At 44.7% G+C, this 22,259-nt stretch overlaps 1 protein-coding gene across 3 annotated transcripts in view; it reads right to left on the reverse strand.

Moving 5' to 3' along the window:
* CHRNB1 (cholinergic receptor nicotinic beta 1 subunit) overlaps positions 1–22,259 on the reverse strand; it is a 70,138-nt gene that overhangs the window by 22,331 nt on the left and 25,548 nt on the right. For all 3 annotated transcript variants that reach the window (XM_085881307.1, XM_085881309.1, XM_085881308.1), the window contains exons 5-8: positions 21,894–22,002; positions 18,702–18,849; positions 11,262–11,453; positions 5,428–5,651 (exon numbers count right to left, since the gene is read on the reverse strand). In XM_085881307.1, coding sequence (XP_085737433.1) covers positions 5,428–5,651; positions 11,262–11,453; positions 18,702–18,849; positions 21,894–22,002 — 673 coding nt within the window. The remainder of the gene's footprint in view (positions 1–5,427; positions 5,652–11,261; positions 11,454–18,701; positions 18,850–21,893; positions 22,003–22,259) is intronic.

A 22,259-nucleotide genomic window follows, 5' to 3' on the forward strand; every position in this document is an offset into this window, starting at 1 on the left:
CGGGCTGATCCCCCAGCTGTCGAGTTGGACGTCAAGGGTGTTACAATCCCTATTGCTGACCCTCGAATGAACTGTGGTCCACCTTCGCTTGTGGAAACACGGGATGTGGTGAACCAGTTGAAACCGGGCAAAGCTCCAGGGATCTGTGGCATCCATGCTGAACTTCTCAAGGCTGGTGGAAATGCTGCACTCATGTCGTTGCATGCAGTTTTGTGCTCTGCCTGGAACACAGGCATCATCCCAACTGACTGGAAGAGGGGCCTTGTTGTCCCTCTCTGGAAAGGGAAGGGTGATCGCCAAGACTGCAACAACTACCGAGGGGTGACGCTGCTCTCAGTGCCGGGCAAGGTCTTTGCTCGGATAATTATTCATAGGGTTTGCCACCATCTGCTTGAGCACCAGCGTCCAGAGCAGTCAGGCTTTACACCAAATAGGTCAACGATTGACCGTATACTTGCTCTTCGTGTCCTCACCGAATGCATACGAGAGTTTCGGCAGGGGCTGCTTGCAGCCTATGTTGATCTCTGTAAAGCGTTCGATTCAGTGAATCGGGATGTCCTCTGGAGGATTCTTGGTCTTCGTGGGGTGCCACCAAAACTGATCGATCTGATGTCTGAACTCTACTCTGGTACTGAGAGTGCTGTGAAGTGTGGTGGTACCATCTCTGACTTATTTCCAGTTGTTACTGGAGTTCGTCAGGGGTGTGTACTTGCCCCCACACTTTTTTGTAGTTGTATGGACTGGATTTTAGGGAGGATGTTGGAGAGATCAAGCTGTGGTGCATCATTTGGGAATGTCAAGATCTCAGACCTTGATTTTGCAGACGATGCAGTCATCTTTGCGGAGACTTTAGACATCCTCTTGGGGACCCTCGAGGTGCTGAATGAGGAGTCGGAGCCGCTGGGATTACGGGTTTCTTGGGTCAAAACTAAGATCCAGGCTTTCGGTGACATCTTGGATGCTGCCGTCCTGTCTGTGTCTGTTTGTGGTGAGGATGTTGAGGTCGTAGAGAGATTCACTTTCCTTGGCAGTGATATTCATGTCTCTGCTGGCTGTGAGTCAGCGGTCAATCGACGTCTGGGTCGGGCCTGGGGAGTCATGGATTCACTGGATCATGGGGTGTGGCGCTGCCGGTACCTGTGTGGGAGGACAAAAGTCCGAGTCTTCAGGTCCTTGGTACTTCCAGTCTTGCTCTATGGATGCGAGACTTGGACTGTGACCCAGGATCTGAGACGGAGACTTAATTCCTTTGGTACCAGGTCTCTTCAGAGAATCCTTGGCTATCGCTGGTCGGATTTTGTGTCCAACGTGCGGTTGCTGAGAGAGACTCGGATGAGATTTGTTACCTGCATAGTCCGTGAGCGTCAGTTGCGGCTGTATGGACATGTGGCTCGTTTTCCTGACACTGATCCTGCTCACCAGATTCTCTCAGCGGGGGAGTCTCATGAGTGGAGGAGGCCAGTGGGCCGACCACGTGCCTCATGGTTGCAGCAGGTTGACAATCATCTCAAGGAGATGGGGATGGGCCTGGCATCTGCCTGGGGGATGGCCAGACGGAGGCCCCTGGAGTACTGGCAGAAAGTGGACGCAGTGATGCGCTGTTCTGGCACATGCTCCCATACCTGACCTGACCTGACTGATGGTTACCATGCCTAAGTAGTTGCTGTAGCTGTGTCCAGCATGCTGACTCCAATGATAATTGAAGTAACACTGGTCAACAAGCAGATTATTAGATGAAGGATTCATCACTCCTTGGGTGTTGTTTCCCTGGTGTCTGCTATGCTCCGACTGAGGTGAGTGAACTCACAGTGAAGGACGCATTCTATGCCATGCCCGATCCTGTGGTTGATCAGTGGCCCAGGCGTGATACTCTTCTAGTCTTGGGGGATTTCAATGTATTGACTGGAACTGATAGGGATGGTTATGAGACATATGTTTGTCCCTTTGGGTCTGGAACTATGAACCAGAATCAGCATCTTTTACACCACATTATCTGACATGTTACATTAGTTCTTCGTGCCTGTTGTTTGTGTCCTTTGTGACATACTTAAAAACAGTTAGTTTCCTGTTCGGAATGATTTTCATTTTTGTTTGACTTCCAGACAGGCAGACAGAGTAAAAATATTATCTCACTCCTCTCTGCTCATGTTGAGCATTAACAGCCTCATGTTGAATCGGTACAATTTCAGAGCCAAAATACTATATTGAACTACAGGATCATTTTCCGATTCATGTTCCGATCTGTGTTCAAAATGTAACGTTCAATAAAAAATCAAGTTGTTCCTCAATTATAAACTGACGTTTGTAGACAAATAGAAGTGAAACAATTGCTTAACCCTGCTCTTCGCTTCTCATGCTCAAGCTAATGAAATTGACAAATGAGCAAAGGAAAACAAAGCACAACAACAACCATTTAAGATTAAATCACAACGTTTGGATTGACGCCACATTTAGACAAGACTTTCAGCAATGAGGGTCTCAGACAAGATCTTCAGTGCAGGTTCACCATAAAGGCGCTGTCACACCATGACGATTTAGCCAGCAATGACAACGTATAAAAATGTATGTAAAACGTGGGCGTACGCTGAAATTTTGATGTTTTTTTTTTAAGTGTTGGTCGTATTCATAACGTGTTGGTCGTATGCATAACATATTAGTAACGGGCACAGAACGTTTCGTTGTCTTATAGATAACTTATACCAACGAATGCTTAGCCTGTTGTCGGCGTTCACAACCTATGCCCAACGATAGTTTAACTTAGGCATAGCGCGCTGCACGTATCGCCGACGATCACGTGGTGTAGCCTGTTAAAAACCTGCCGCACGACAATTTAAATCATAACCACCTGAGAATTGGAAGTGTCAACCACGCAGTCACACCTTGACGATTTAGCCAGCGTATGCCGACCTATGAAAAATTTGCCGAACCAAGCTGGCACACGTCGAATACGTTATGGGTAAGTTGTGTATACGTTAACAGCATGCTGAAAAACGATGAAGTACGCTGTCATATTTCGTGGTACGTCTCGTACGTCGTGAAATTTCAAGCATGCTGAAAATTTTACGACGTATTCGCCGTATGGCTCACACGTTCCGCTACGCTGGGAATAAGTTGTAGGCACGATATGCGATCGTTGACACACGTCGACACAAGTTCCTTGTAAGTTACTCATAAGTCGAAACACGTCGAGGTAATGTTTAGCATACCCGAAACTTATTTTCTCCGTCAAGGCACATTTTGTTTTTTTCTCCTTGGCTCCGTGAAGGCACGTGACGAAATATCTGAAGTTGTTGTTGTTGTTGTTGTTGTTGTTGTTGTTGTGTGTTTTTTTTTTGTTGGTTTTTTTTTTAGTCTATCACGAGTTTTAAAATATATACGGACATTTGCTTTTAAGTTTCGACGTTCACGTGACAATATCCTCAAACAGAAAATATTCACAGAGGAGGAACTAAGAATAAGACACGAGCAAACAAGAGGCAATCGGACGTGAAGTAACGGCACGTGACAAAATATCAGAAGTTATTGTTGTTGTTTTTTTGTTTTTTTTAAACGCTGCCAATACACCATTATACGGTAGCTGTAAATTAGAAACACGTTCAGTAAGTTCTGTGGTCGGCCGGAAGACGTCGATCAAATACGTCTACATATGTCAATATGCGTTGGAGATACGTTACACATAGGTTCAAAGCACGTTACTCATAGGTTAGAAATAAGTTTTGGGTAGGCTCAGCATTACCTCGACGTGTTTCGACTTATGAGTAACTTACAAGAAACGTGTGTCAACGTGTGTCAACGATCGCATAACGTGCCTCGACGTGTGTGCAACGATCGTGTAACGTGCCTACAACACGTTACTCATAGGTTATAAATAAGTTTCGGGTACGCTAATCATTACCTCGACATGTTTAGACTTATGAGTAACTTACAAGTAACGTGCCTCGACGTGTATCAACGATCGCATAACGTGCCTCGACGTGTGTGCAACGATCACGTAACGTGCCTACAACACGTTACTCATAGGTTATAAATAAGTTTCGGGTACGCTAATCATTACCTCGACGTGTTTAGACTTATTAGTAACTTACAAGTAACATGTGTCGACATGTGTCAACGATCGCATAACGTGCCTATAACTTATGGCAAGTGTAGCGGAACGTGTGAGCCATACGCTGACATACGTCGTAAAATTTCAAGCATGCTAAAATTTGAGGACAACCGCAAAGTACAACGATGAAAGGCAGCGTACTACGACGTATGGCAGTGTTTTTCAGCGTGCTCTTAACGTATACAAACTTACCCATAACGTATTCGACGTGCGTCAGCGTTTTAGACAAATTTTTCACAAGTCGGCATACGCTGGCTAAATCGTCAAGGTGTGACAGCGCCTTACTCAGAGTTAGAATGCCTGAGCATTAATAAGGCTCATGTTGAACAGGACAACAAACATTAACAGAAATGCCAAGTGATGTCTCCAGAATGTTAGCGAAAAGCAGCGCGAACATATGTCTCCCTGCTTCCTGTTCCTGTTCCCCATTAATCCCATGCCAGTCTGTGAATGGACTACCCCCTTGTCGTTTAGCTCATCCACGAGTCAAGAATTCTGTCTCAAAAAAAAAAAACACCCGTCCAGGCAGACAAATCATCTCCCTTGAAGATCATCAATTAATCGGGTGTTTTTACCAGCAGCTTGTTCACGTTAAGACAATTTTTCTGAGACCATCTCAAGGATCAGAAGTTTAGAATCTACATCCTTGATACTGTTGCTTTCAGCTCGACCAGACCACACAACCTTTGAGCTGCTCGTCCAGCATCCTCACTGCACCCATATTTGTAGCACAAACAGCATTCTTAATTTTAAGCGGAATAATAAAAAGCAATAACGTCATAAACAGGAGAGCCGTTATTGAATGCACATTGGATCAGGATTCAGTTACAAAACTGACCCACTGGTTGCATCATTACTGAGGCGTGACTGTGCCTTTGATTCAGTGCCACTGAACATCAGGGCAGGAGCTTGGAACTTGGGAAGGGTGTCACCTTCTCTTCATTGAAGGAAATCCTTAACATCTACCAATTAAGGTGAACGGATGGGTTCCCAGTTTAACGTCAGATCTGAGGGAGGCACAGTCATTTCTGCGACACCCGGACGACAAAGCACCAGTCTGAACAGTCTCCAGCCGTACCGGACAGCTCATCGGCGAGCGAACGAGGTAGCAAAGAATGGCCAAGAAAGAAATCCGGGAGAGTAAAACTGAAAACTCACAGCAGCAAAACAAAAGCATGCATGGTGGGAATGATCTTGAAGTCGTAAAATTGCTAGTCTTTCAAGCACACCATAATTGAAGAAGATATCTCAAACACTGACAGGGAGCTGTTCTACCTGAAAACATCACACACCGGACATTGGTTACCGTTTTCTTTTTGTACCTTCCGGATCCAGTAAGGCATATCATGCGTACTCGCTGAGCGGTGGTGCAGGTTCAGCACAATCACCGTTAGAATGACTGAGCATGTAACGAGGCTCATGTTGAACATGAGATAAACAACAATAACAGGAATGCCAAGGGAGGTCTCCGGTACTTTGTCAGCCAAAAGCAGCAAGAATACGGTGAGCGTCAGGAGGACGGAGATGCATTGGCCGATCTTCTCTCCTGAAAAGCACGTAATTGAAACAAATCGATTTGCACAAACTAGGAAAATACATTGAATGAATATAACACAGTTTATACCAAAACCATGTGAGTAGTCAAGATGGAGGAGCATGGGGTCGGTTGTAACAACTGATGTCACCATTAATTTCAATCGGTAATTCACACGAGTCAGTGACTTTACTGCACAAGTATCCTTGGCTACAGACTACTCTCTGGTAATGAAATGACTAGTGGATTGATGTTCTGAATGTAACAGTTATAAGATTGTTAAAGCCAACAAATATCTCCCCCACATGATACGATATTGCTGCATCAATATATTGAATTAAGACTAAAACTTTATGCCATAATATTTTGAGATCCATCGTTGTCCTAATCACAGCCTGAAATTAGAAGGGCACTCGGTCGAGCGCATACCTCCACCACGTAATGCCTGATCCACGAGAACATATCGGGCCCAATACATTTTTCACATATCATGCTATATTGTTACATATCTGGAAGTCTCCTGCACACAGACAGACAGCAGTCCCTAAGCTTACTTATTTCGTTAAGTATGTGTTTATAGTTAGGTCCCGTCCCAATGTTTAATGGGCGATTAAGTGTATGTGCACTGCGAGTTATTTTTTAGCTCTAGAATTTATATCCACAAAAAATAACAACAACAACACAATGGACCATTCCCCGCACGATGGCGTGCCGAACACACATGTGGGCGGAGTTCCCTCGGTCACCGAAGTTCTGACTCCACGCTTTGGCCAATTGGAAGGGTGCGAGCGCATTTGCCGCCTTTCAGCCAATGGGCGCAGAGCGAGCTCCAAGAGAAGCAGAGTCTCTTCGGGGGGCGGGGGGTCGAGACGCCCCGACACGCCCCCCGACCAATCAGGGAGAGACTGCCGATTTCCCCCGGCAAAGGAGGGGTGCGGTGACGTGAGACACATTCCTCCCCCCGTCCCCGGTCGGAGGAGAAATAGATGGGATGGCGCGGTCATCTCGTGGCTGGTCTCATCTTGTCGCTGGCTCTGGTCTCGTCGCAGTGATCCCTCGCCTCGTCATTTATTCAAGCTGGCTGGCGTCTGTGGCTGAATCCTTGGTCCCTCGGTGCCTGGTATCTCGGCGCGGGTTCGAGTCCCGCCACTGGACAAGATCGACGTTACCGCACGAGGCGGGCAGGTGCAAGACCAGGCTCTTCCCTCCCAAGCTGTGGGGCACAATAAAGGGCAACCGGCCCCATTTCTTTTGGGTGTGTGTGTGTGTGTGTGTGTGTGTGTGTGTGTGTGTGTGTGTGTGTGTGTGTGTGTGTGTGTGTGTGTGTGTGTGTGTGTGTGTGTGCCTTGTCTATAAGTAGCAATTGTTTAAGTACCTTGTACATTACTTGCATTCCTTCTTGATAGTTGGTTTAACTCTGCTCTTTTTGTTCTCCCCTGCCCCATTATAAATAAACCCCGATTGTTCAATGTACCAGCTCGTTGTCTGTCACTTTCTTTCATTGGTTTAGCACGGTGCATATTGGGAACTAGGGAGCCCGTTGTGCCAAAATTGTTCATTTGGACCGACGGATCTTGGTAATCCCCCTCTCGGTTTACACCCGGTTCGGGTTCGGAAAACAGCCCATTCCACCCAAGGTCCATCGAGCGTGTGACCTCCCTGGTAGCTAAACCGTGTGGCTACTTAGGTAAATTGGAGAAGCCAAATAGACCCTAACCGCGCGGTCGAATTATTGGTGATTCACGGTCCATAAAGGACCCGTGACCTTCAGACTTATCCAAGAGTCACGACCTAAATTCCGGGGTGTTCGGTGGAGACGACCCTCCTGCTCCCCGTTGTGGTCGTTTATCGCCACCAAACCCCGGCCCACAACAATATATCGGTTTTGAGCCCGATCTCTCAATGGCGAAGAATCACTTCAAAGATTCTAGTATCCGGATCCGGATTCGGATCTTCACGAAAATGGAATCAGTTCTTCCTTGTCGCACACCCAACATGTCCACCAAGTTTCATTCGAATCCGTCCACAACTTTTTGAGATATCATGCTACATATCGTTTTTGGCACTATCTCTCAATGGTGAAGAATCACTTTAAAAATTATAGTAGTCGGATCCGGAAACGGATCTTCACCAAAATCTGATCAGTTTGTCCATGTTACACACCGAACCTGTCCACAAAATTTCATCCGAATCCGTCCATAACTTTTTGAGATATCCTGCACACATACAAACAAACAGACAGAGAGGGGTGAAAACATTCGGTGGTGGAGGTTACAATAACTTTGTACCATAGTGCTGTCCCTAAGATTGTCACACCTGCATCACACATACACTCACTATCAGGTCTTTCATTATTCCAAACTGAAGGCACCACTAACTCATGTGTAGTCACACAGCAGGCAAGCAGGGTTCAGGTCCGATGTTTCGCTCACCGAGGGGTCTTTATCTCGGACTATGTAGGCATCATGCTCAAGGTGTTAAGTACCCTTACATTGGGGATGGGGAAATATGAGACTGAAACAAGCAGAGGTGATGAGACCCAACATCGTCGTCATCATTGCCCTGTTGTCTGTTTTTTAATAGTCTTTAAGCTTCACCTTCCCTTCTCACACAGGCTATTTTCAATTGTCCCGTTCTATGTCCATTAACCATTGCAGCGATTACATCACATCGAGAGATCAACCGAATGCAGTTTAAGATTTTTCTCCAGGATGCCCAGGGTGGTGGAGCCGAAAGTCCAAGGAGCTCAGGGTTCAAAGGGTTAAAATTATTATTCTCTCATCATCATCATCGGAAGGAATTGATCAATTATCCCCCGCCGACTAACGAAGTTGGCGGGGGATATGGAAATGGGTTCCGTCCGTCCGTCTGTCCGTCCGTCACATTTCGTTTCCCTAGCTTAACTATAAATCCCCTCAAGATATATTTACGAAATTTGGTACACATATCAAGCAAGTGGTGAACTGGTGCCTTTTGATATTTTCTAATTGATAGGTCACATGGCTTGGCAGCCATGTTGGATTCAAGAAAAACATTAAATAATGTTTTCTCTGGAATCACATAATTTGTGGTTGTAATAACTTTTACTTCTGGTAGGTGTGCAAACCAATAACTCTTAGTTTGTAAATATGCATGGATATGACAAATTTTCTCCAGATTTCCCTTAGTCGAGTATTAAACAATGCTAGTGACCATTAGTAATGGGGTTATCCATCGAATAAAGGTCACAATTGGGCCATAAGTGCATCAGGGAATTGAAGTGCATCATCACACATCACACTTGAAGCCATGGCTGGGAGAGATAACACGTGAGGCCCCAATATATGTTATCAACAATCCATATACAGCCAACATATCATTCATACGTAAAGACTAATTTAAGCACCTTCATTAGCCCAAGATTATTATGCCCAGCGAGCGGCCTGCCCAATTGAGATGGCTCGGGTCAGACGCGCTAAGCATTGAATGCCTCAAGAATCTCGGCTTTCCTCAAATAGTGTTAAACAACAGTATTGACTGTTTGAAAAAGTAATCATATGTCGGACAGAATTTACTGAATAGTTTGTGGTTGTAATAATTTTTACCTCTGCCACCGAAGGTGGAAGGAGGTTATGTTTTCACCCCTTTCTGTCTGTCTGTCTGTTTGTCTGTCTGTCTGTCTGTCTGTCTGTCTGTCTGTCTGTCTGTCTGTTTGTTTGTTACTTGTAAAATCAAATATTTTTCAAGTGTATTGGTCAGTCGATTTTGTTATTCTGTCTGTCTGTCTGTTTATCACCGACAGGTCACAATTTTAAACCGATCTTCACGAAACCACCACATGGTATAATTTGGCATAAGTAAGAAGCCTGTTGTTTTTGAGGTCGAAAGGTCAACAAATGCCAAAGGTCAACAACTTAGGTGAGATTTCTAAAATCCTCAGTTTTAATCTGATTGACTTGAAATTTGAAGAGGATTTATACTTCAGGTCACTGAATTCAACTAGCCAATTATTTTTGAGGTCAACATGGACCAAAAGGTCAACACAGGCAAAAAGGTCAACGTAGGCTGGATTTCTAAAATTGTCAATTTTCATCTGAATGACTTGAAATTTTAAGAGGAGTTGCATATTTGGTGATTGAATTCAACCACCAATTATTGTTGAGGACAAATTAGATTTTTTTTGATTTTTATAAGTATCGTGCTCTGCACGTCTTTTTCTTGTTTGTTTGTGTTTGCCTGTTTGTTTGTGTGCAGGATATCTTAAAAGGTTGTGTACGGATTCAGATGAAACTTGGTGGAGAGGTTGGGTGTGTGACACGGACAAACTGATGAGATTTTGGTGAAGATGCGGATCCGGATCCCACTATGAGAATTTTTAAAGTGATTCTTCACCATTGAGAGACAGGGTCACAATGATATACAGCATGATATCTCAGAAAGTTGGGGACGGATTCAGACGAAACTTGATGGACACTTTGGGTGTGTGACAAGGAAGAATTGATTCAATGTTGGTAAAGATCCAAATCCAGATCTGATAATTTCTTCCGGGGGGAGGGGTGGGGACTTTAACGGTAGTTTTATGTAATGGGATTTTACGGCCACAGCCATTGCAATCAATTTCAACAGTGGCTACGGCCGTAAAATCCCATTAAATATAAACTACCATCTAAAATGCCCCCTCTCGGCCGAGGGGCCTCGCCGCCTCGCCTATAATCTTCCCGGGGGCCGTCCCGACATTTTTTGTTTCAGAGGTTTCCTCCTATCTTTCACTGTTCAGGAGATAAGTTCGTGCAGACAAACCAACAAACAAAAACTTCAAATTATATACACATATATATATATATATATATATATATATATATATATATATATATATATATATATATATATATATATATATATATCGGGACCATATTCAGTGCAGAGCGTTGGTGCTGCCTAAGCAGTCTCCTTGGCGATTGGGCACAATCCTGGATGGGTCACCACTCCAACAGAGGATACCAGCAATCTGACACTCCTTTTGCCGACCTCAGAAGGATGACAGGCAGAGTCAACCCCATCTGGTATGAATTTAACAGCCAAGTCGGATTTGAACTCAGGATCCTTGGATATACATATATATATATATATATATATATATATATATATATATATATATATATATATATATATATATATATATATATATATATATATATATATATATATATGAATCCAGATATGATTTTTTAATTTTCAAAGTGATTCTTCACTATTGAGAGATTGTGCCAAAAACGATATACAGTATAGCATGATATTTCAAAAATGTATTGTGCCCGATATTTTCTTGTGGATTAGGCATTGCATGGCGGAGGTATGCGCTCTTCCGAGTGTCCTTCTAGTTACTTCTTGTTTCACTTCCTTGCCCCAGGAAAGGCTGTGATGATCTATTTATACAACTTATTAAGAAGTTTGTCGAAGGTGGAAACCCCCCTTCGAGAAATGGGCAAATGAAGTCACTACAACCTCCGTTGTGTGATTCCGAGTTCCTATTTCCAGTTTGGTTGATTTTCGATGTCATGAACGAATATATCGCGATCAGACAGACACACATTGTAAATTGCATATTTTAGTATGATTGAAACAACAGCAATAACAACATACCAGCATCTGAAGGAAGATAGAATGTAAAAACAGCAAGAATTGACATGAGGATGCAGGGTATTATGATATTTGTGATGTAGTAAAGAGGTTGCCTCTGAATGATGAGGTAGAAAGTGATATCTTCATAAAGTGGATCTCTTGGGTTTTTATTTTTCCTTGATGATTTGTGATGGATTTTCCATTGACCATTCTCTGCAAGTCAAACATGAGTTACAAATAGACTTTGAAAAGTTGCAGAAAATTACTGGGTAGAAATAAAAGAGCTTTACAATGCTTAACACATGAGGTTATATGCAATCTGTAAATTGCTGCAAGCCAAATATTTTTTACCCATTACAATTATATATCTATATATATATATATATATATATATATATATATATATATATATATATATATATATATATATATATATATATATATATATATCTATATCTATGTAGTAAAAATACACACCCAGGTTCTCCAGAAAACTATACCAGTGCTCTGCCATCTGAGCGATCTGGGAAACCAACAGGGTAAATACGCAATTCTCCAACATATAGATGCCACTTTCTTTCCCCTGCTGCTTTCAGGGCACTCACTGTCAACCATAGGAGCAGCAAGGACCTGTCCATGAGAGGGTCATCCCCCTGTGGGGGGTCAATTCCATGAATACTATTATTCACCACAGAGGGCTTACTAACAATTATAAATGAACAGGAAATAAATATTATATGTATATGTGGGAGAAATTACATGCCCAGTCCAGGAATGTATGGTCTGGGCATCTAATGTATGGCCCAGGAATGTATGGTCTGGGCATCTTTCCCACATATACAGTACGTATAATCTCACCTGTGAATGTATTGTTACGAATTTGGAATTCGATCGCACACAACATTCAGGTTCCTTTAGCTCAGATATGTCGATAAGTGCATGTTCTATTGATAGCTTACCTTCCATTGTTTAATGGGCAGAAATCGATTAAGTGCGCTGTGATTTAATTTAATAGTTAGGGAGCGATCACAACACAAAGGAAGACGCCCCTCCCCCTCTTCTGCGAAGAGGAAGAAGAGGCCTCCCATCCTGAATCACGGGACGTAAACAACTCCCTCCCACCCGTGGTTGAGCGGGGTTGGAGCACGAGGGCATGAGTCACGCCGGGAGTGGGGAAGGGGGCCGATAGGAATAAAAAAGGGACACTCCGCTTGGCTCGGGTTGGTTCTGGGGTCTTGTTGGGGTTGGTTCTGGGGTCTTGTTGGGGGGGGGGTTATTGGTTCTTGTTGGAGAGTTGTTCATCGGAGGAGTTGGTTCGGGTTGGCGTGGTTATTCTTTGGCCTGGTGGTTGAGGAGTGTCGGCCTGGTTCAAGGGTGCTCGAGCTGGTTCGAGCCTGTTGCTCTGCTTTGTGGCCTGGTTCGGCTGGCTCTTGTTGGCTCGTGGAGCTCTTTGTTCTCTGGCTTGGTTACCGGCTTGGTGTGACTCCTTGGCCTCATCTTGGAGGTGGTTCCTTGAGGAAGCGACACATCGACGGGAAGGATCGGCGCCTCGTCTCACCAGCACGTGTTCGGAAGCGTGAGAGGATTCGCTGGAGCTCGGGAAGGATTGCGGCCCACGGAGATTAGATCCAGCTCGCTCTCGCTGGAGCCCGGGTCCGAGCAGCTTGAAGACCACACGAGGTCGAGAGGTTCGGGATAGGTTCTGGGTTTCAGCTCATCTATCCTCTGAGTTGAAGTCCTTATTAAATGCATCAGCCACCATTTCGTGTGTGTGTGTGTGTGTGTGTGTGTGTGTGTGTGTGTGTGTGTGTGTGTGTGTGTGTGTGTGTGCGCGCGCGCGCGCGTACGTGTGTCCGTGGGCCCGTCTAACAAGTAGGAAACTGTTAAGTGTTTTGTGTGCTGTAAATCTTTGTATTGTATTTCGTAAAGTCGGTATCGTTCTGCTCTTACGTGCTTCCCTAGTTCCCCATTATTATTAATAAATACCCCAATTGTTAAATGTTTTCAGCTCGTCGCGTCGATTCTTTCATTGACTGAGCATTTCGTGTGTTGGGAGTTAGAAAGCCGTTGGTTTGCCGTAAAAAGGAGACATTCGGACCGACGGTTCTCGGCGATTAAGCTGCTCGGAATCGCGCACGGGACAGGCTCGCTTATGCGGCTTGTTTCGTACGAGTTCCGTCGAGGGTGTGGAGGCTCGGTGGATCGCCACATGGTCTCTAGGTATTTTGAAGAATTGGCAAATAACCCTGTACCACGTGGTGGAAAAATTGGCCCTTCACGGTTCTTGCACAAGGACCCGTCTGCTTCGGAGTTATCCGGGCGGCGATCTATATTCCGGGCGATTGGTCGGGCCGAGTAGCCTGGTGTTGGCTCAGTGGTTAGGGTGGCGGCTTGGGATCCGAGGGTCCTGAGTTCAAGCCTTGTTGCCCGCTGAATTAATTCACCAGGGGGTTGACTCAGCCTCCCATCCTTCCGAGGTCGGCAAAATGAGTCCCAGCTTGCTGGGATGACCGAGTCATTCAAGTATCCTGCGTCAGAGTGGCGACCTGTCCAGGATTGTGCCCAATAGCCAAGGAGACTGCTTCGGCAGCACCAACGCTCTGTACAGAGTATGGTCCCAATGGATGGTCGGGCCGACTCGACTTGCGGCTCCGTCAGAGCGGTCGGCTCGCGGCCGACCCCCGGCACCGTAACAGTATCTTTGTGAATTCCCACAAATACAGTCTATGACAGAACCCCCCCCCCCCATGTCACTTTTGCGTATTATTATATAGATTGAAGAATCTCCAAGTGAAAACCTTGATCGAATAGACTGCTGGACAGAATAACTTGAAAACTGGATGTTATCGCTAAATAATAAATCAAACTCCTGGAAGTTGTACAACTTGTCTGGGAGAAAGAAATAAAAACACTCCTTTTCCCCTCCCTTGGGGAGCAGGTGTTTCCGGTAGATTGAAGTGCATCAGCGTAGCAGATTTATTTTGATGTAGATTGTAGTAGATCACCGCAGCAGATTTCATTCGATCACCGTCGATGACGACCGCAACATGAAAATCGAAATATCGTGCTCCGTCGCGAGTGGGAGCCCCGATCCATCGGGATGGGTTGCGGCGGGCGAAAGGCAGCGTGGAGAGAGTTTATTTTGGTTAACTGTGCACTTTTTGTGTGTTATATAGAAGATATATATTACAACACTCGACCAAACTAATGCCTATTTTGATAGAAACGGGCAAGAGCCGATCAAGTTTCAGGCGACGTTTCGTTCGTAACCCACAAACTTCTTCAAAGCCGAGGTGTATGGGTAAGCAATATAAGTAATATAGGAAACATATATATATATATATATATATATATATATATATATATATATATATATATATATATATATATATATATATATATATATATATATATATATATATATATATATATATGCCCTTTGCCTTTTCAAACCCTTCTCAGAATTCCTCCACAGCTGTAACGACATTCACAAATAGTACACACGTGATAATCCCAATGCTACACACCCTCTCAGCTTGGTTGCTTTATGCAGCTTCTTCGACTGGAGGAGTGTGGGAGGTGTCAATTATTTATATAATCTTCGCCACCTTGGTTTAGTTGATAAGGTGAGAGCTGATTGGCTATTCCCTCCATTCACAGGTGAGAGATGTGGGTGGGTCTTTATTTATATATTGACTGCTTTTGATGTTTGCATGTGGTATATGCTTGAGAGCCTCTTTGGTATGCATTCCTGTCTCCACTATTGCTGTTGATTCACCAATAAGTGATGAAACTGGTCTGGTCGCTGAGGGGGTGTGTAGCATTGGGATTCTCATGTGTGTACTATGTGTGAATGTCTTTATAGTTGTGGAGGAACTCTGGGAAGGGTTCAAAACAGCAAAGCGTTTACCTTGTGTAGGTCTTCTTGGCTTGCTTCATGCAGCTTCTTTGGCACGAAGAGTGTGGGAGGTGTCATATATATATATATATATATATATATATATATATATATATATATATATATATATATATATATATATATATATATATATATATATATATTGTTACGGATCTGGAAACCATATGCAATATGCATTCAAACATACAGATGTCCCAAGAGTCAGTTATTCCGTTAAATACATGTGAGACAGGTCCCTTCCTTTTGTCGAGTGGGAGAATCAAAGGTGTGCATTGCGATGTACTTTTAGGTAGGTTATTACATCTAACGACCATCCAACAAACCATACAACAAACCATCTAACGACCATCCAACAAACCCTCCAACGATCATCCAACAGACCATCCAACGAACAAACCAACAACCTGCTACCGAACAAGCGCTTCACCCGCCCAACCGGCGACTCGCTGTCCGAGGAAAAATCCTCTTGCAGTGGTTTCTTCTTGGTGGATCCAGACACGCCTGAAGGGGGCGGGGTTTTCCCGGTTTGGCCGAGAACCCGCCCAGAAAGGAGCAGATCCATGGCGGCCCTGTCCAATCGGGGGGACGGTGACGTCTGTTTCACCGAGCCCCCACCCTGTTCGGGGAGGTCCATAAAAATACGACGCGATCCTCAGTGTGTAAGTTTTTTGGAGGAGTTGAGTTGGTTGGTGTGCGTCGTGCGGTTTGAGCTGGAGTCTGGGGCGTTCGAGTCGAGTTCTGCATTTGGCTGGCGTTCGTTGGAGTTTTCCTGGGTCCCGTCCACGACCCTGATCTCCGCCCTGGGACTCCGACTGCTCCGCTCGGGTTCCCCCACAGGCACGAGCCCCATGCGTGTGACTGTGGGCCGAGCCGCACGACCCTTTGGTGCTGCACTGCGGAGCACCCCCTCCCTTAAACGTGCAGGTACCCAAGCGAACTGTGACCCCCAGCTTGTCTCTCCCTCTCTGGCTGCGGGGGTCTTTCAATAAATCATCTGAGTGTGTGGGCCCATCTTGTAAGTAGAAACTGTATAAGTGTTTTTGAACATTGTAAATTCTTGCTTGTATATTCCACGATACGTCTTGCTCTGTGTCTTCTTTATTGTAAATAAATTACTGTAGAAATGTTCCCAGTTCGTTTCCGTACTTTCTTTCATTGGTCCAGCATGGTTCGGATCTGAGTTTTAGCCGGGTTTTTATACCCGATAATCCGTTCATTCCAGCCGGCACGACCTTGGCAGATCCGCTTGCTGCATCCGAACCGGAAAGGTAGTTGGTAGTCGGTAGAGTGGTCCGGTTCGGACAAGGCGTACTGAGGGCGTGGTTCCGCGGTAGACGACACCGCGTAGTTAATTAGGTAAATTGGTTCTAGACAAAAAGACCCTACGCTACGTGGTGGAGATATTGGCGTCCACGGTCGGTTAAGCGACCCGCTGCCTCATGGAATTATCCGAGAGGGACAGCCTACAATTCCAGAGAGTGTGGTGGGAGACGACATTATAACCTCCACCACCTTGTGGTCTTTCTCACCACCGGACCTCCGGCCCGCAATATATATATATATATATATATATATATATATATATATATATATATATATATATATATATATATATATATATATTGTGTGTGTGTGTGTGTGTGTGTGTGTGTGTGTGTGTGTGTGTGTGTGTGTGTGTGTGTGTGTGTGTGTGTGTGTTGAAAAGTAATGCCCCTTATTCTTTTTCTCCGAACCAGGGAAAGATATTTGAATGAAACAAATACAGCACTGACATCAATCTTTATTCTACCATGGTGCATATTTATTTCTCAACATAATCACCACTGCAGTCCACACATTTCTACCAATGTTCAAGTATTTTTGTGATGCCCTCACAATAGACCTGTGCATCCTGCTGATTTAACCAGTGCTTCATAGCGGCCTTCACATCATCATTGGAAGAATTAGGTTCTCCACGAAGGTGTTCCTTAAGTTTAGGGAAGGGATGAAAATCTGACTGTGCCAAGTTTGGGTTGGTGATCATTTGTGGTGGTACTGCATTGACCATCTCTTACTCTCAGGTTTGTAATGATACACCCAATTCTCATCTCCAGCATTTCATGCCTCACAACACTGACGACGTCATACTTCTCTCTGCCCTCTTGACTCATGTAGCACTAAGACATTTAGTGTCAGAATCATGAAACTTTGCACCCAGTAGCAGGAATAACTAATGTGTGTGGACTGTGTCTTGCTTCATTCGAATACCTGCACATGTTTTGGAGAAAAATAATGAGAGAGCATTACTTTTCAACATACCTCATACATATTGTTATAGTCACGCAGGTCTTCCCAGGGATTCCTCTCCGATACCATACCAGTGGGACAGTCGAGTCAGCTGATATGTTGTGCTATCGGTGCCACACGCCTGATTGCTAATTACCGGCCGAGTGAAGTCAGCGAGGCACATGGAGGGCACAGTCTTGTTGTGGGGCCAATTGCCTGTAACAAATTAATCCTTCAACGGACTTTGTCTAATTGCAATGTCGATCACCATGGTTCAAATTCATCCCCACACCAGGTATATTTAATTCTAACTATGGTACATGCGGCAGGAATATAAAGAAGCAATCAACAATAAAGACAACCAACAAAACCCCTTACACTGAGCAATTATTGTGTCCATCAAATGATGAATGTAAGGGAGATCCTTAAATAACTGTGCTCTGAAGGCCTCAGTCGTACCATGACAGAAAGACAAGTCAGAAGCAGACAGGACAGAAAATACCCCGGCAATATCCAGCAGGACACTGCAGCATGAACAAAAGCCACATGCCCCAGCAGTAAAAGGCTGCTCCATCACGTGGCCCGACTCAAGAGGAGAGGAGAGAAGCGGGTGTGGTTGGCTAGGTGGGGGCATGGGTCTTGCGTGGCAGCTCGACGTGAATTATGCAGCCTTCGCCGACACTTTCGCTGGGCATCTTTCCTCCTCTGCTCTGCGTCAGCACCTTTATTACCACCAGCCCTCCACATCACCCATGACATACCACACTCCTCTCCTCTCACTCACCATTGGGCCAAAGCCCAATCTGGGGGTGGGTGATGCTTCCCTGACCTTTCTCCCTGATGGTTTGGGTGTGCAGCAATGGCTATGGCTACTGAGCTGACTTCTCCAGCGAAATAAAAACAGCCTCAAGGCAAGGCAGATGCTTTAAAAGCACATAAAAGACAGATTTCAGAGGGTAGAATATTGAATTAAGAAAAGGGTTAGTGGTTTTCAGACGCATACAGTGGGGAGGTTGGACATCCTCTGCCTATACATAAAGAGACGCACATCTTGTATCACGATTAATTACCTCACGCTTACTCTAAGACATTAATGATGGAGATAACTAAACCATACTAAGCAATGTTAACCCCTATAAGTCATTTCCACAAATATATATATATATATATATATATATATATATATATATATATATATATATATATGCACACACCCACATATGCATACACATATCATGCATCACTACAACCGCTTTATGTGGTGCGAATAATCTTACCGATAAATGTACTTTCATCAATAACAATGTTTTGCACAGGATTGTTTCTTTCATCGAGCGTGTGGTCCAAATTAATTTCAGAAGCATCATACGTGCGAGAGTGGAATATCATGGAACAGTTTTGCCAGTCAAACGGGAAATATTGAACCTAGAAAAACAAAATGCACAATGAAATTATTCACTTTTGCTTATAATACTTATCTGGCTTACTAATTAGTGTTGTACAGTGCTTAAAATGTTACATCTTAATCCACTTTATTTGATCTTCTTCATGCCACGTTTAAAATCGATATCTAACGTGGTGAAACTGAGCTGAATAATTCCATGTACAACTGGTAGATTGGTTTAAGTTCATACTGATAGTGCACATGACTGTTCACCATATTCACCACAAAGATATTGCTTTGAAGGTCGCAGTCTGGGAAGACACTCAAGGAAGGTCAATCGTTCATAAGCCAAGAAAACAACTCATTGGCCACCCAGTGGGTATCACTGTCCACGGGACATTACCAGGACAGACCGTGTGAGTTACATTGTGCCACCAAAGGTGGAATTAATTTGTGCTGTCAAGGAACTAGTAGTAATTAACCCCAGGGATAGTGAAGGATTATACGACGACCATTGTTAATTTCTACTGTAGTTCATGCCTTAGACAAGACAACCATTTTGCTGATTTTCAACTGAAGTTTTCTTTTGTTTGCCATGGAATGATTATTTCCCCCAAAAGTTTCTGAGCATGATGTCATTGCAGGAATAACCAACCGTACTGACATCGTCACACCTTGTGCACATATTAAGATGAGTACTGGACATTTATAATGTATAATCCTAAAACTCTTTCTCATAAATATGAGATGGAAATAGGTGAGTGAAGGTTTGCTTTCTCTGAGTGTGAATGCTAAACTTGATTTAGAGTCTCAATCACCAGCATGTGCACAGCATAATACGAAAGCCGTGATTTCTCGAGCCTTGTTTGTTAGTTTTTCTGTATGTCACATAGTGAGCAGTTTAAGCCCCATCCCAACTTGCCCTTTGGGTAGTATAGAGTCAAATACAATGCGTGGAGTATACCATTCCCTGAAGGTCATTATGAACTTGACAGACAGTATGTATAGTCAGACTTCATCGTGTTTTTTCAAAGTCACATTGCTCAGTTTCTGAGCATCATATTTCAAAGGAAAGAGTTACCTAAGTTCTGATGAGGAATGCTAATCAGCTGCTGGAGAAGTGGATACCTTCATCTGCACAGTTTCAACAGTCCTGGTGATCTATTCAGGTGTTACAGCTGTGGAAATTCGCAAACCACCATTCAGGACCCTCATGTGAGATATCTTCATAGGTACATGTGTAGTTAGCCCAAACCCGTTGTATCGAGGGAATTTATGTGATCCATTCAGGCTGCGATCCTTTGAGTTAGGCGTTTTTCTTTTTCTATCTTTTATTTCAAGCACACAACATTTCAACAACCACGCCATCCCCATCACAGCGCCAACCACACTTCAACCACGCCACCTCCACCATCTACGCTACCACATCTTCGCCACTCGCCATTCAACAGGCTCCGTGCGGTTACGATCTCCGCAGAGGAACAAACAAAAACCAACAAGGATGCTCGGTGGGCTTTTCCCGCCTGTTTTTCCCGTCTGACTTCCCCGTGCTTTGGAGTGGAGGAAGAGCGATGCAGGTCAAAGGTCAGAGGTCATGTAAAGGTGGGGCCTCTTTTTGGGGGAAAAATTATCTGGCTCCGAGCCAAAAACTGACTCCCTCGGCCCCCGGATGGAGCGGGGTGGAGGGAAAGCGTGAGGGAACGCCCTTTTCGGGAACCCTCTCGAAGGAAGGTGGAGCCGAGAACGGGGCGGAGCGAAGGGCGGAGCCCCGGGCGATAAAAGACGGACACGGGCGGGTGCAAGGAGCGCTTTTTCTTCCTCTTCGTCTTGGCTGGTGGGTCGGTTAGTTTTTGTGGAGAGTTGGTCTTCAGGAAGAGGTCCTGTGCCCGCGCCTTGGTGAGGGGCCCTGTCACGAAGGCACGGACGGGAGACGCGGCGCGCCCGTTGCGAGGTGGACCTGTGCGTCCGGACGGGGAGTGCCGGAGAGGGTTCGCCGGCCGCGAGAGAGGTCGGGGCCGGGCGCGACCAGGCTGACGGTCGCGGGAGACGGACTCACCAGCCAAAGGGAAGTCGCGACTTCTTTCTTTCTTTTCTTTGGGGTTTTTGTATGGATCTTGTGGCGCCGTGTCTCGAAAAGTAGAACTGTTTAAGTGTTGCCGTGTGTACGCGTATTCGGTTGTAGCTCTGCATCGTTTCTTTTGTTTTAATTGCTTTATGTGCATTTTGATTGTGTATTGCTGTAAATACGTGCCTTACGTGCTTGTCTGTGTGTGCGTGTGAATAAAATGCTTGCTTGTTGAACTGTGCCCGTTTCGCTTTGTCTTTTCTCTATTGACCCTCCATCTTGCATTACGGCAAGGGGTTCGTAGTCGGTGCAACATCCCAGTAATTAATCGGAACCGTCAAGGTCGACGATAACACCGCTCGGTTATCACTGTAGCACGGAACGGACCGCTTAAGCGGTTCGTGTCCAGAGTCGGCCTGTGGCGTGGTACGATCGCCCGGTCGACTATCCGCGCAGGAACTTAAGTAGATCGAATTTGGCGAGCACCCCTATCCTGCACGGGTGGGCAATTGGCACGGTCGTGGTGGGGTTAAACCCCCACCCATGACTAGCTCCCGGCGTTGTTCCGAGAGGGTCACGACAGAATTGTCCGTCCGGTGGGCGACGTGCCGCGATTCGAGTGACGCGGCCGTCCGCACGCCGGCGGGCACGAATTCGCAACACAGGAATCAACTGTTGGGGATGTAATCATGAAGTGGAAGGCGACAGAACGCCATGTTTCATCATCGATCGAATAGAAGATCAAAAAAACAAAAAAATTCCACCTTTAAGAGGGGTAAGAACCTCTGTGCTGAATTGTTCGACAAAAGACTCGTCAATAAAATTGCATGTGTCACATGACCTGTGGGAGCATGTCAGCATGATGTAGCCTACGTGCACAACACATCACAAGATGCAAGTGATGTTGAAAAAGGGTAATGGAAACATTACTACCACAATGTTTATCCTGAAAATTTAGAAAATTTAAGACTATATAAACAATAGCTTGGAAAAATACATGGTATAGATTTGTATATTTACCTTGATACTGCAGGAGCTCTTGTACAATGCTGGGGGGTTCCAGGACACCAGACCCATGTAGTGGATGTGTACATTGGCCATAAGCGCCACATTAAAAGTCCCATCGTTGCTGAAATTATTATATGGACAAAAGCGATATGAGACAAAAATAAAATTGAAGCCATCTTTTGAGAGTTGTTTTTTTTTCCGCAAAGTATACATTAAATGCAGATCTGGAAGAAACTGATAACAATATATTAAACGGTCAATTTTACTCCATTCACATCTATCTTGGGATTAGATATTTATATTTTAGACAAGAAATGGTTTGTTTTTTTTAGCTGTTGTGGCCCAGATGGCTCTGCTGCTTTGAGTATTGCGGTAAAT

Source organism: Eptatretus burgeri, chromosome 5 (genome assembly GCF_056783735.1).
Source record: "Eptatretus burgeri isolate ZD-2024b chromosome 5, Ebu_testis_v1, whole genome shotgun sequence".
Classification (NCBI taxonomy): domain Eukaryota; kingdom Metazoa; phylum Chordata; class Myxini; order Myxiniformes; family Myxinidae; genus Eptatretus; species Eptatretus burgeri.